General features: G+C 45.4%; 1 protein-coding gene across 1 annotated transcript; it reads left to right on the top strand.

The window, feature by feature from the left end:
• Positions 1-1,704: 1,704 nt before the first annotated feature.
• LOC119275414 (GDSL esterase/lipase At5g45920-like) lies at positions 1,705-6,296 on the top strand. The gene is made up of 5 exons (XM_037556246.1): positions 1,705-2,080; positions 2,160-2,384; positions 2,492-2,559; positions 4,549-4,716; positions 5,939-6,296. Exons 1-5 carry the CDS (start codon positions 1,982-1,984, stop codon positions 6,096-6,098), a joined length of 720 nt encoding a protein of 239 aa, XP_037412143.1. The 5' UTR covers positions 1,705-1,981; the 3' UTR covers positions 6,099-6,296.
• Positions 6,297-12,523: the final 6,227 nt, after the last annotated feature.

Below are 12,523 nucleotides of genomic sequence, written 5' to 3' on the forward strand. Positions count from 1 at the left end.
TACGTTGTGACGTTTGGTAGCACCCAAAGTGTTCCTCCGGTAAACGGGAGTTGCATAATCTCATAGTTACAGGAACATGTATAAGTCATGAAGAAAGCAATAGCAATATACTAAACGATCAAGTGCTAGGCTAACGGAATGGGTCATGTCAATCACATCATTCTCCTAATGATGTGATCCCGTTAATCAAATGACAACACATGTCTATGGTTAGAAAACATAACCATCTTTGATTAATGAGCTAGTCAAGTAGAGGCATACTAGTGACATTATGTTGGTCTATGTATTCACACATGTATCATGTTTTCGGTTAATACAATTCTAGCATGAATAATAAACATTTATCATGATATGAGGAAATAAATAATAACTTTATTATTGCCTCTAGGGCATATTTCCTTCACCCGCTGCCATTGCAGTCGTGCAAGTCGGACGGGCGCGTGCCCAGCCCTTCCTCTCGTCGCCGCCGAGCTACCCAAGCACGGCCACCTTGTTTGCGCACCCGCCGGCCGGATTTGGGGCGGATCCAGTCGGTCTTGAGCTCGCCCGGCTGTGGGAGGCCGGGCCGCGCCATGGACTGGCCGGGCACCTTGCCGGAAGGCCCTGGCAGGGCCGCAAGGCCACATGCGGGCAGTGGCTCGTCCTCTAGCCGCTCGAATCTGCACCGTCGGTGGTCCGCCGGCAGATACGCGAATGACGGCTGGCCGGGCTCGGTGCTTGCCCAAAAGCTCGTCGGCGCACCGTTGCCCCTCATCAAGTGCGACCACTGCCCAAGGGTGGTCGTGTGCCGCGTGTCTACAACGCCGGAGCATCCCGGATGGGTGTTCATCAAGTGCTTAAATGATGGGGTATGTGCTCTTTTAGCTTCGGTTTGTGCTCTTGGATTAGATTAGCGGTGCTAACTTTAAGTTTTTTGTGTAGACCGGATGCAAGTTTTGGTATTGGGAAGAAGAGTACATCGATATGTTGATAGAGCGAAATGTAGTGCATGTTCGTGCACTTTTAGCTAGCCTAGAGGCTTTAGATGAGACAAGTGCACTTGTTGCTAGATTAGAGTCTAGGCACGATACTACGTGCGAAGAAGCAATAAGGCACGATACTACGTGTGAGGAAGCAACGTCGACTTCTGGCTTGAAGAAGAAAGGAGGGGGCAACGTCGTGCCTCCTCCACAGATCAACAATGAGTGCATTGAGAAGGCGCTAACCCAACTCAAGGGAGCAGTTATGGAAGTTGGGTATCTTCTCAAATGTATTCTTGTGGTTCTTATTTTCTTTGGCCTTGTTTTACTAGTCAAAATGTGAGTATGTATTGTCATGTACCAAAAATGAATGATAAAAAATGTTTAAGGACTTGCAAAGAAATATACGCGGACATGATGGGGCAAATGGATGCGGCCGCGCGCTGGGCGCACGGCCACTGCATCCCAGGACACGTCCGGACACGACCCCAAATCCCTATCCAAACGGACAGAATCCGGACAAAACGGACGTCCGTTTAGGGTCGTGCGGTGGAGTTGGCCTAAATCACCAAAATGAGCGTGGAGGTACCAGAATGGGTAACTGACTCTTGGTGACGATGATATATTTGTAAAAAAATCCACTCTGTATTCATGGGCCTCAAATTCTGCCCTTTTCTTCCGGTCAGCCTTAGCCATCGGTCCAACCACATACGGGAGAGATCAACCACTCAAAAGAAAAAAAAAACCCGGAGAGATCAACAGACGGCCGGCCGGAACATGCCCGCTCGTCGGGACTCGGGAGTACCGACCAATCCTCGCCGCCTGCCGATCAGAAGTCGCGACGAGCTCACCTAATATTCCACCTCTCCCTGGCCGCCACCCAACAACCTAACCACATGGCCGTATAATACTCCACTGCAGAAGCGAGGTGCTCGTGAAGTCGGCTTGATATCCGGAGTAGCCAGCAAGCCCAGCCCAGCGGCCGATCCGTGATCCGTGTTGGAGAGAGCGAGGGAGAGAAGATGCGGCCGCGGCTGGTGCTCTTCGGCGACTCAATCACCGAGCAGTCCTTTGCCCCCGGCGGCTGGGGCGCCGCCCTCGCGGAGCACTTCGCGAGGCAGGTACGTCCGCAGCACCTCCCCCCACCCTCGCCGGTTGCGCCGCCGCCGCTGCGCGTGACACCGGATTTTTGCTGATTAGGCGGATGTGGTGCTCCGCGGGCTCAGCGGGTACAACACGCGCTGGGCGCTGAAGGTGCTGGACAGAGCCATGGAGGGGGCGGCCGACGGCGGCGCGGACCCGGCGGCAGTGACGGTGTTCTTCGGCGCCAACGACGCCACCCTGCCCGACGAGGTGCAGGCGCACCAGCACGTGCCGCTCGGGGAGTACAAGGACAACCTGCGCGCGATCTGTGCCTACTTCAAGGTTGCGGCCATACAGTCCTGGAAACAGGAATGCTGCTTTTTTTCCCGACAAAGCAGGAATGCTGATTGCTTCTTCAGTTACTCATCTATAATGGTTTCGTTTTACAGAATAAGTGGCCCTCCGCTGCCATCATACTCATCACCCCTCCACCGATCCACGAGCCGGCGAGGATTCGGTAACCAATAGCCCCCTCACCTTGTAGTATCATACTTCACTGCTTTATGGAGTATATGTGTATCAGTGAGTTGTCAGGTCAACCAGGATCCACTAGATATCCTTAGGGCACCACTAGGCGCCGGCGCACCGGCCGAAACTTTCGGCCGGTCCAGCCATAGCCGCTCGATGCGAGCCGCGCGGCGGTTGGATCTGGAGCCAAAAAAAAATAAAAAATCGCCCCAGCTTCTTCTTCCTCGGGCCCCGTGGCGCATCTCCGGCGAGATCCCCTGCGGCTCGCAGCACGGCGCATCTCCGGTGAGATCTCCCGCGGCTCGCAGCACCGCGCAGCTCCAGCAAAGGCCCCCGCGGCACATCTCCGGTGAGGCCCACCTCCAGCCCCGCGGCGCATCTCCGGCGAGGCCCAGCTCCAGCAACGCCCCCGCGGCGCATCTCCGGCGAGGCCCCCTGCGGCTCGCGGAGCCTCACGTCACCGGCCGCAGCACCCGTTGTAGAGCTCGTGTTGTTCCTCATCCTTAATTTGCCAGTCGCAGCAAAAAATTCCACCGGCCGTAGCAAAAATTCTTGACGGTTCCAGCAAATAATAAAACGTTGGTAGCAAAATTAGAAAAAATCGACGACACTCCAACAAACCAAAAACCTGATGGTAGCAAAAATTGAAGCTTGTTCCAGCAAATCGAAACGCTAGTGGTAGCAAAAATAAAAAATCGAGCGCTGGTTCCAGAAAAATCAAAGAAGTTGGTGGTAGCAAAAATTGACACTGATTGCAGCAAACCACAAAACGGTTGTAGCAAAAATAACTTGTGGTCCAGCTAGGGGCTTCTCCAGTAGTAGCAAAAAATGTAGAAGGTTGTAGCAAAAACAGTACAAGGTTGTAGCAAAACACACAAGCGCAGGGTCTCGACAATCTCATGAAAAAGGATGTAACAAACGACAGTGCCGGTAGTAGCAAAAAACCAAAACTGTTGTAGCAAAAAAGTGGTACAAAAATGATTCCAGCAAAAAGACATGGCAGCAAAATTTGGTTAGTTCCAGCAAAAAACAAAGACGATGGTAACAAATTAGTACACTGGTTCCAGCAAAAACAAACATGGAAGCAAATCTGGAGTTGTAGTAACATGCCTCGAGCTCGTAGCCATGGCCGCCCTGGCCTGTGAGCTCGCAGACCATGGCCCCCTGTCGTAATAGCGCCGGTGCTCAGCCCCGTCGCGTTCGGCCATGGCGATGGCATCCCTTGCAGCAGCAACAACTCCCGCGGCGCCGCGCTTCGTGGGTGAGGGCGCCCCGTGCAGCAACTCTACAGCAATGGCGTCTGAGAAAAAATAGATAGGCAGAAGCAGCGGCGTGGGAAATCCAGGCAAGAAAGGAAGGAGATGTGGTGTGTGTGGACAGCAGCCGCGCTGGAAAGGATAAGGAAGCAGAGCGGTGTGCGGGCCCTCGCGGGATGACGTGTCTCTCCTGCTTTAGCGCTACGCGCGGGGTGAGCGAGTGGACCGGCCGAAGTTTCGGCCGGTGCCCCGGCTGTAAACGTTTCCCATATCCTTATGGAGTAGTTATGTTGATTCACTTATGGGTTTACTTTTGCTATATTCCCTTGCGGGTTTCCTTTTGCTATATTCCATTGTTGTTGCCTGCGTTTCACAGTGATTTTTGTCAACCGAAACTGTTTATCTCAACCACAATGTTAAGAAATTGGGCTGAACTTACTAAGTGTGTCGAGTGTGTGTTTAGTATTTGACCTATGTGCATCTATGCAACGAGTTCATTAGGTACAGTTCCTTGTATGTTTCCTGTATTTTCAATTGAAATTATGACAATTTCAACAGTCTGCAGTGTACTATTGGGCTTTCTGTATATCCAGTTATCCACTTGCTACTTGTTGGCCTGTGATCTGGCCTGAAGATTTCTTCCAAGCAAATATTATTAATTGCACCTTTTGGCAAAGCAGATTCGTATGCAAACCACACTTATTCCATATCTTTCCATGCAGAGACATATATGGAGATAATGACCCTTCAAGACAGCCTGAAAGAACAAATGAAGCTGCTGGCACTTATGCACAAGCATGCATAACTGTTGCTAAAGAACTGGGTCATCCAGTTATAGACATCTGGACGCAGATACAGCAATGTCCTGATTGGCAAACATCTGCATTAAGGTACAAATCTCTTTCCATATTGTCGGCAAAGGTTGATTATGTAGATTTGTTTGAAGAACTCTTATGCCTAATGTTGACACTGCAAAGGCTGAATAATTGCGAGATCATTCACACTGCAAAGGTTGAATGTAAAAAAAAACTAGGTGCAAGTCCTTGGGCAGACTATTACTCAGAATTTGCCTAGCATTTTCTATCAAAAAACAATGCAATTAAGTGAGGAACTTGTTTATCATGTGCAGTACACCCGAGACCAGAATTCAGCATTTTGGCTCTTGGCTATAATTTTAGGCCACACCCAAAAAAACAGTTTGTTAGTCTTGGCATTCTAGGAAAATCAAGAATCGCAATTATGTGAATCCGGTAGAGCACCTATAGTGCTATTGAACTCTGCTATGTCGTGTTCTTGGTCATGCTTGGCATTCTTTTGTGGGCTTTCTGGGCAACGTCACAAGACTGAAGAAAACAAGCTCAGAAATACTGTAGTTGATAATCTGCATCCTATGATCTCACTGTAAAAATAATTATTGTAGCGACACATAAATTTTAACTTAATATTCTACACCATGACTAGTTTTGGTAACTTGTGTAGTGTAAAACAAAAAACTGTAAATAGAGCAAACTATATGCTATTGCTTTTGTTTCTCTAATGGAAGTTATTGAAGACTTTCTTCTTCTTTTAGCACACAATTTTTTAACTCTCCCCAAAAAAGAATATTTTGTAGTACATGTACATTTGCTAATAGTTATTAGTCTATGTGCTTGGACTGGCTTGAAACATCAGAAAAACTAATTTACACCTTTTCCAAGTCGTGTTATTCATCCAGGAATATAATAATTGGCCATCGATTGGCCAGTACGTTAGTAGAACATTTTATTCATCTCTGCTCTTAATGCCCTGGTGTTCGGTATATAGTGTTTTTGGTTATATAGGATTTTGCTGAAGCACATTCTGAACACGTGTGTATTCCCTCCGTTCCTAAATATTTGTCTTTTTACAGATTTTAATTGGACTATCACATACGGATGTATTTAGACATATTTTAGAGTGTAGATTCACTCATTTTGCTCCGTATGTAGCCATATTTTAGAGTGTAGATTCACTCATTTTGCTCCGTATGTAGCCATTTGTTGAAATCACTGGAAAGACAAATATTTAGGAACGGAGGGAGTACAATGTAACTTCCTGACCGAAAGCAGCAGATAACTTTGTTACATCATGCAGTGACGGGCTCCATTTCACCCCGTTCGGGAACAAAATTTTGTTCGACGAGGTGCTGAAGACACTGGAAAGTGTTGGTTTCAGCCAGCACAGTCTCCGGTCCGATCTCCCTCTCTTCCATGAAATTGACCCCAAGGACCCACTGAAAGCCTTTGAGATTTGAAGAAGGTATCTGCCGCATGGTTGGATTCCCAGAAGGAAGGCACTATGACTCAGCTTTATGTTCTGAAAACAAACTATGTTGGTTTGGTGACTGATGTGTTCTGTAACATGGATATATTGTGCCTATGTTCTATGTCAGCAATGCTCGTGACTTATTTCGAAGATGTTGCATGTATTTAAGGACTTTTTTTGGAGCTTCTAGAAGGTTTTGGTCTGGCATATTTTACGTTTTTCTTTCTTTTTCCCGTTGTTTTAACCAGTTTTACCATTGTTTCGGGGATTATATTTTGTTTTACTTTTTATATCAAAAAATGTTTGCAAAATTTCAAAAACGTTCAGTCTTTAAAACAATGTTCCAAATTTTACAAAAAATGGATTAAAAAATGTCCTTAAAAACTAGAAATTCTTCTCAATTTTTAGAAAATTCACAAAAAATTCAAGAAACATAAGTGTTGTCAAGCAAAATTGCGTTCCTTACAAAATGTTTCCATTTTAGAAATATGTTCAAAATTTGCAAAATATGTTCCAAAATTTAAAAATGCTTTTAAATTTTCTAAAAATATTCATTTTTTAAGGTTGGGCCTCCCCGAGCATGTACTCTGTGCGCGATGTTGGCATTTTGACGCAATGTGGATCATATAGGAGCTCTGCCTAATTGGCGCTTAAGGCGCCAAAAAGGGGGCACTTCATCCGCAAAAAAACAAGGGGGCGCTCCTATGTCTCGCCTTCGGCGAGTCCGCCTTCGGACTTGCTGCAGGTGCAACTGAGATGGACCAGCCCACGCCCGCGGCAGGCTACAGCTCTTTTTCCTGTTTTTCTGTTTGCTGTTTTTACTTTTTTTTGTACTTGTTTATACTTTTAAATATTATATATATATATATATCTCCCTAATAATAAAGCACAGATTGATTCCGTGGGTTCACCGTCGCGGTGTTTTTGCGAAAAAAACCTTGAGTTTTATGGAAACAAACCCGCAGTGCAAAGAAAAAACGATTCGATCATTTTTCACCGCTGGGCCTTCGCAAGCGCTATGCGCTCCTGCCTGGAGCTTCGTTCTTCCGTTCGCTTGCTATCTCATCGCACGTTTCAATTAATAGTCCCACCCTGCTTGTTTACATCAAAGCCTACCAACTTATACTCGTTCACGAGTTACAAAACCAACAAGCCAACAAAAAGAGGATGAGATATGGTTCATGTCTAGACATAGACAGAGACATGAAGGAAGGTGACCATTTGAGCCGATCTGAAGGAGAGAGCTGATATCTACAAGGAGGGGCGACCAAAGGCGTGAAGTGGAGGGCATCCCTGGAGAAGGTGCGCTGGGGCGAGGCAGCTCCGGACGGCGGAGCCGTGCTTTGCCGGCGACAATGGTGCGGCGGTTGAGCAACAGGGCGGTCGGAGGGGTCGCTGGCACGGGTGCGAGTGAAGGAAATATGCCCTAGAGGCAATAATAAAGTTATTATTTTAGCTCTTTTATCAAAGATGGTTATGTTTACTAACCATAGACATGTGTTGTCATTTGATGAACGGCTTCATGACTTATACATGTTCCTCAGACTATGAGATTATGCAACTCCAGAATACCGGAGGAACACCTTGTGTGCTATCAAACGTCACAACGTAACTGGGTGATTATAAAGATGCTCTACAGATGTCTCTAATGGTGTTTGTTGAGTTGGCATAGATTGAGATTAGGATTTGTCACTCCGTGTACCGGAGAGGTATCTCTGGGCCCTCTCGGTAATGCACATCACTATAAGCCTTGCAAGCATTGTGACTAATGAGTTAGTTGCGGGATGATGCATTACGGAGCGAGTAAAGAGACTTGCCGGTAACGAGATTGAACTAGGTATGAGGATACCGACGATCGAATCTCGGGCAAGTAACATACCGATGACAAAGGGAACAACGTATGTTGTTATGCGGTTTGACCGATAAAGATCTTCGTAGAATATGTGGGAGCCAATATGAGCATCCAGGTTCCGCTATTGGTTATTGACCGGAGACGTGTCTCGGTCATGTCTACATAGTTCTCGAACCCGTAGGGTCCGCACGCTTAACGTTCTGTGACCATCGGTATTATGAGTTTATGTGTTTTTATGTACCGAAGGTTGTTCGGAGTCCTGGATGTGATCACGGACATGACGATGAGTCTCGAAATGGTCGAGACATAAAGATCGATATATTGTATGGCTATGTTTGGACATCGGAATGGTTCTGGGTGAGTTCGAGCATTTACCGGAGTACCGGGAGGTTACCGGAACCACCGGGGAGTATATGGGCCTTATTGGGCCTTAGTGGAATAGAGGAGAGGAAGGGAAAAGGTGGAGGGCGCGCCCCCTAGCTCAATCCGAATTGGGTGGGGGCCGGCCCCCTTCCTTCCCTCCTCCTCCCCTTCCTTCTCTCCTACTCCTACTACTTGGAAGGGGGGAATCCTACTCCCGGTGGGAGTAGGACTCCCCAGGGCGCGCCATATTAGAGGGTCGGCCCTCCCCCTCCTCCACTCCTTTATATACGGGGGAGGGTGGCACCCCATGGACACATAAATTGATCATTGATCTTTTAGCTGTGTGCGGTGCCCCGCTCCATCATAATCCACCTCGGTCATATCGTTGCAGTGCTTAGGCGAAGCCCTGCGCCGATAGCTTCATCATCACCGTCATCACGCCGTCATGCTGACGGAGCTCTCCCTCGACACTCTGCTGGATCGTGAGTTCGTGGAACGTCATCGAGCTGAACGTGTGCGGATCGCGGAGAAGACGTACTTTCGGTACTAGGATCGGTCGATCGTGAAGACGTACGACTACATCAACCACGTTGTCATAACGCTTCCGCTTACGGTCTACGAGGGTACGTGGACAACACTCTCCCCTCTCGTTGCTATGCATCATCATGATCTTGCGTGTGCGTAGGATTTTTTTGAAATTACTACGTTCCCCAACAGTGGCATCCGAGCCAGGTCTATGTGTAGATGTTATATGCACGAGTAGAACACAAATGAGTTGTGGGCGATAATAGTCATACTGCTTACCAGCATGTCATACTTTGATTCGGCGGTATTGTTGGATGTAGCGGCCCAGACCGACATTATGCGTACGCTTACGCAAGACTGGTTCTATCGACGTGCTTTGCACACAGGTGGCTGGTGGGTGTCAGTTTCTCCAACTTTAGTTGAATCGAGTGTGGCTACGCCCGGTCCTTGCTGAAGGTTAAAATAGCGCACTTGACAAAAAATCGTTGTGGTTTTGATGCGTAGGTAAGAACGGTTCTTGCTCAGCCCGTAGTAGCCACAAACTTGCAACAACAAAGTAGAGGACGTCTAACTTGTTTTTGCAGGGCATGTTGTGATGTGATATGGTCAAGACGTGATGAGACATAAATTGTTGTATAAGATGATCATTTTTTTGTTAAAGTTATCGGCAACTGGCAGGAGCGTTATGGTTGTCTCTTTTATGGCATAAGATGCAAGTGCCATGTAATTTCTTTACTTTATCGCTATGCGATAGCAATAGTTGCAAAAGCAATAGATGGTGAGACGACCATGTGATGACACGTTGATAAAAGATCAAGATGATGGAGATCATGGTGTCATGCCGGTAACAATGGAGATCATGACAGTACTTTGGAGATGGAGATCAAAAGCACAAGATGATGATGGCCATATCATGTCACATATTTTAATTGCTTGTGATGTTTATCTTTTATACATCTTATTTTGCTTAGTTCAGCTGTAGCTTTATAAGATGATCCCTTACTAAAATTTCAAGGTATAAGTGTTCTCCCTGAGTATGCACCGTCACGACAGTTCTTCGTGCCGCGACACCACGTGATGATCGGGTGTGATAAGCTCTATGTTCACATACAACGGGTGCAAGCCAGTTTTGCACACGCAGAATACTCGGGTTAAACTTGACGAGCCTAGCATATGCAGATATGGCCTCGGAACACTGAGACCGAAAGGTCGAGCGTGAATCATATAGTAGATATGATCAACATAGTGATGTTCACCATTGAAAACTACTCCATCTCACGTGATGATCGGACATGGTTTAGTTGATATGAATCACGTGATCATTTAGATGACTAGAGGGATGTCTATCTAAGTGGGAGTTCTTAAGTAATATGATTAATTGAACTTAAATTTATCATGAACTTAGTCCTGATAGTATTTGCATAACTATGTTGTAGATCAATAGCTCGCGATGCAGCTCCCCGTTTATTTTTTATATGTTCCTAGAGAAAAATAAGTTGAAAGATGATAGTAGCAATGGTGCGGACTTGGTCCGTGATCTGAGAATTATCCTCATTGCTGCACAGAAGAATTATGTCCTTGATGCACCGCTAGGTGACAGACCTATTGCAGGAGCAGATGCAGACGTTATGAACGTTTGATAAAGCTCGGTATGATGACTACTTGATAGTTTAAGTGCACCATGCTTTACGGCTTAGAACCAGGACTTCAAAAAATGTTTTGAATGCCACAGAGCATATAAGATGTTTCAAGAGTTGAAATTAGTATTTCATACTCATGCCCGTGTCGAGAGGTATGAGACCTCTGACAGTACTTTGCCTGCAAGATGGAGGAGAATAGCTCAACCAGTGAGTATGTGCTCAGATTGTCTGGGTACTACAATTGCTTGAATCAAGTGGGAGTTAATCTTCCAGATAAGATAGTAATTGACAAAGTTCTCTAGTCACTATCACCAAGTTACTAGAACTTCGTGATGAACTATAATATGCAAGGGATGACGAAAGTAATTCTCGAGCTCTTCGCAATGTTGAAATTGGCGAAGGTAGAAATCAAGAAAGAGCATCAAGTGTTGATGGTTTACAAGACCACTAGTTTCAAGAAAAAGGGCAAAATAATAGAAAGGGAACTTCAAGAAGAATGACAAACAAGTTGTCACTCCCGTGAAGAAACCCAAAGCTAGACTCAAGCCTGAAACTGAGTGCTTCTACTGCAAAGGAAATGGTCACTGGAAGTGGAACTGCCCCTAGATACTTGGCGGATAAGAAGGATGGAAAAATGAACAAAGGGTATATTTGATATACATGTTATTGATGTGTACTTTACTAGTGTTTATAGCAACCCCTCGGTATTTGATACTAGTTCAGTTGCTAAGAGTAGTAACTTGCAATTGGAGTTGCAAAATAAACAGAGACTCGTTAAGGGTGAGGTGACGATGTGTGTTGAAAATGATTCCAAGGTTGATAAGATCACCATCGCACACTCCTTTTACCTTCGGGATTAGTGTTGAACCTAAAATAAATGTTATTGTGTGTTTGCGTTAAGCATGAATATGATTGGATCATGTTTATTGCAATACAGTTATTCATTTAAGTCAGAGAATAATTGTTGTTCTATTTACATGAATAAAAACCTTTTATGGTCATACACTCAATGTAAATGGTTTATTAAATCTCGATCGTAGTGATACACATATTCATAAATATTGAAGCCAAAAGATGCAAAGTTAATAATGATAGTGCAACTTATTTGTGGCACTGCCGTTTGGGTCATATTGGTGTAAAGAGCATGAAGAAACTCCATTCTGATGGACTTTTGGAATCACTTGATTATGAATCACTTGGTACTTGCGAACCATGCCTCATGGGCAAGATGAATAAAACTCCGTTCTCCGGAACAATGGAGCGAGCCACTGACTTGTTGGAAATAATACATACCGATGTATGCGGTCCGATGAATGTTGAGGCTCGCGGCGGGTATCGTTATTTTCTCACCTTCACAGATGATTTGAGCAGATATGTGTATATCTACTTTATGAAACATAAGTCTGAAACACTTGAAAAGTTCAAAGATTTTCAGAGTGATGGAGAGAATCATCGTAACGAGAAAATAAAGTTTCTACGATCTGATCATAGAGGCAAATATTTGAGTTACGAGTTTGTCCTTCAATTAAAACAATGTGGAATAGTTCTACAAACTCATGCCACCTGGAACACCACAGCATAACGGTGTGTCCTAACGTCATAACCGTACTTTATCGGATATAGTGCAATCTAGATGTCTCTTACCGATTTACCACTATCGTTTTGGGGTTATGCATTAGAGACAGTTGCATTCACATTAAATAGGGCACCATCTAAATCCGTTGAGACGACACCGTATGAACTGTGGTTTATCAAGAGACCCAAATTGTCATTTCTTAAAGTTTGGGGTTGCGATGCTTATGTGAAAAAGTTTTAGCCTGATAAGCTCAAACCCAAATCGAAAAAATGCATCTTCATAAGGATACCCAAAAGAAACTATTGGGTACACCTTCTATCACAGATCCGAAGGCAAGATCTTTGTTGCTAAGAGTGGATCCTTTTTAGAGAAGGAGTTTCTCTCGAAAGAAGTGAGTGGGAGGAAGGTAGAACTTGATGAGGTAGTTGTACCTTCTCCCGAATTGGAAAGTATTTCTT

The sequence above is a fragment of the Triticum dicoccoides genome, chromosome 3B, assembly GCF_002162155.2.
Source record: "Triticum dicoccoides isolate Atlit2015 ecotype Zavitan chromosome 3B, WEW_v2.0, whole genome shotgun sequence".
Lineage (NCBI taxonomy): Eukaryota > Viridiplantae > Streptophyta > Magnoliopsida > Poales > Poaceae > Triticum > Triticum dicoccoides.

Coding starts and splice junctions, on each gene's coding strand:
- LOC119275414 (XM_037556246.1), top strand. CDS start 1,982: ATGCGGCCGCGGCTGGTGCTCTTCGGCGACTCAATCACCGAGCAGTCC. Junction 2,081..2,159: donor CGGAGCACTTCGCGAGGCAG/GTACGTCCGCAG, acceptor TTTGCTGATTAG/GCGGATGTGGTGCTCCGCGG. Junction 2,385..2,491: donor CGATCTGTGCCTACTTCAAG/GTTGCGGCCATA, acceptor TTCGTTTTACAG/AATAAGTGGCCCTCCGCTGC.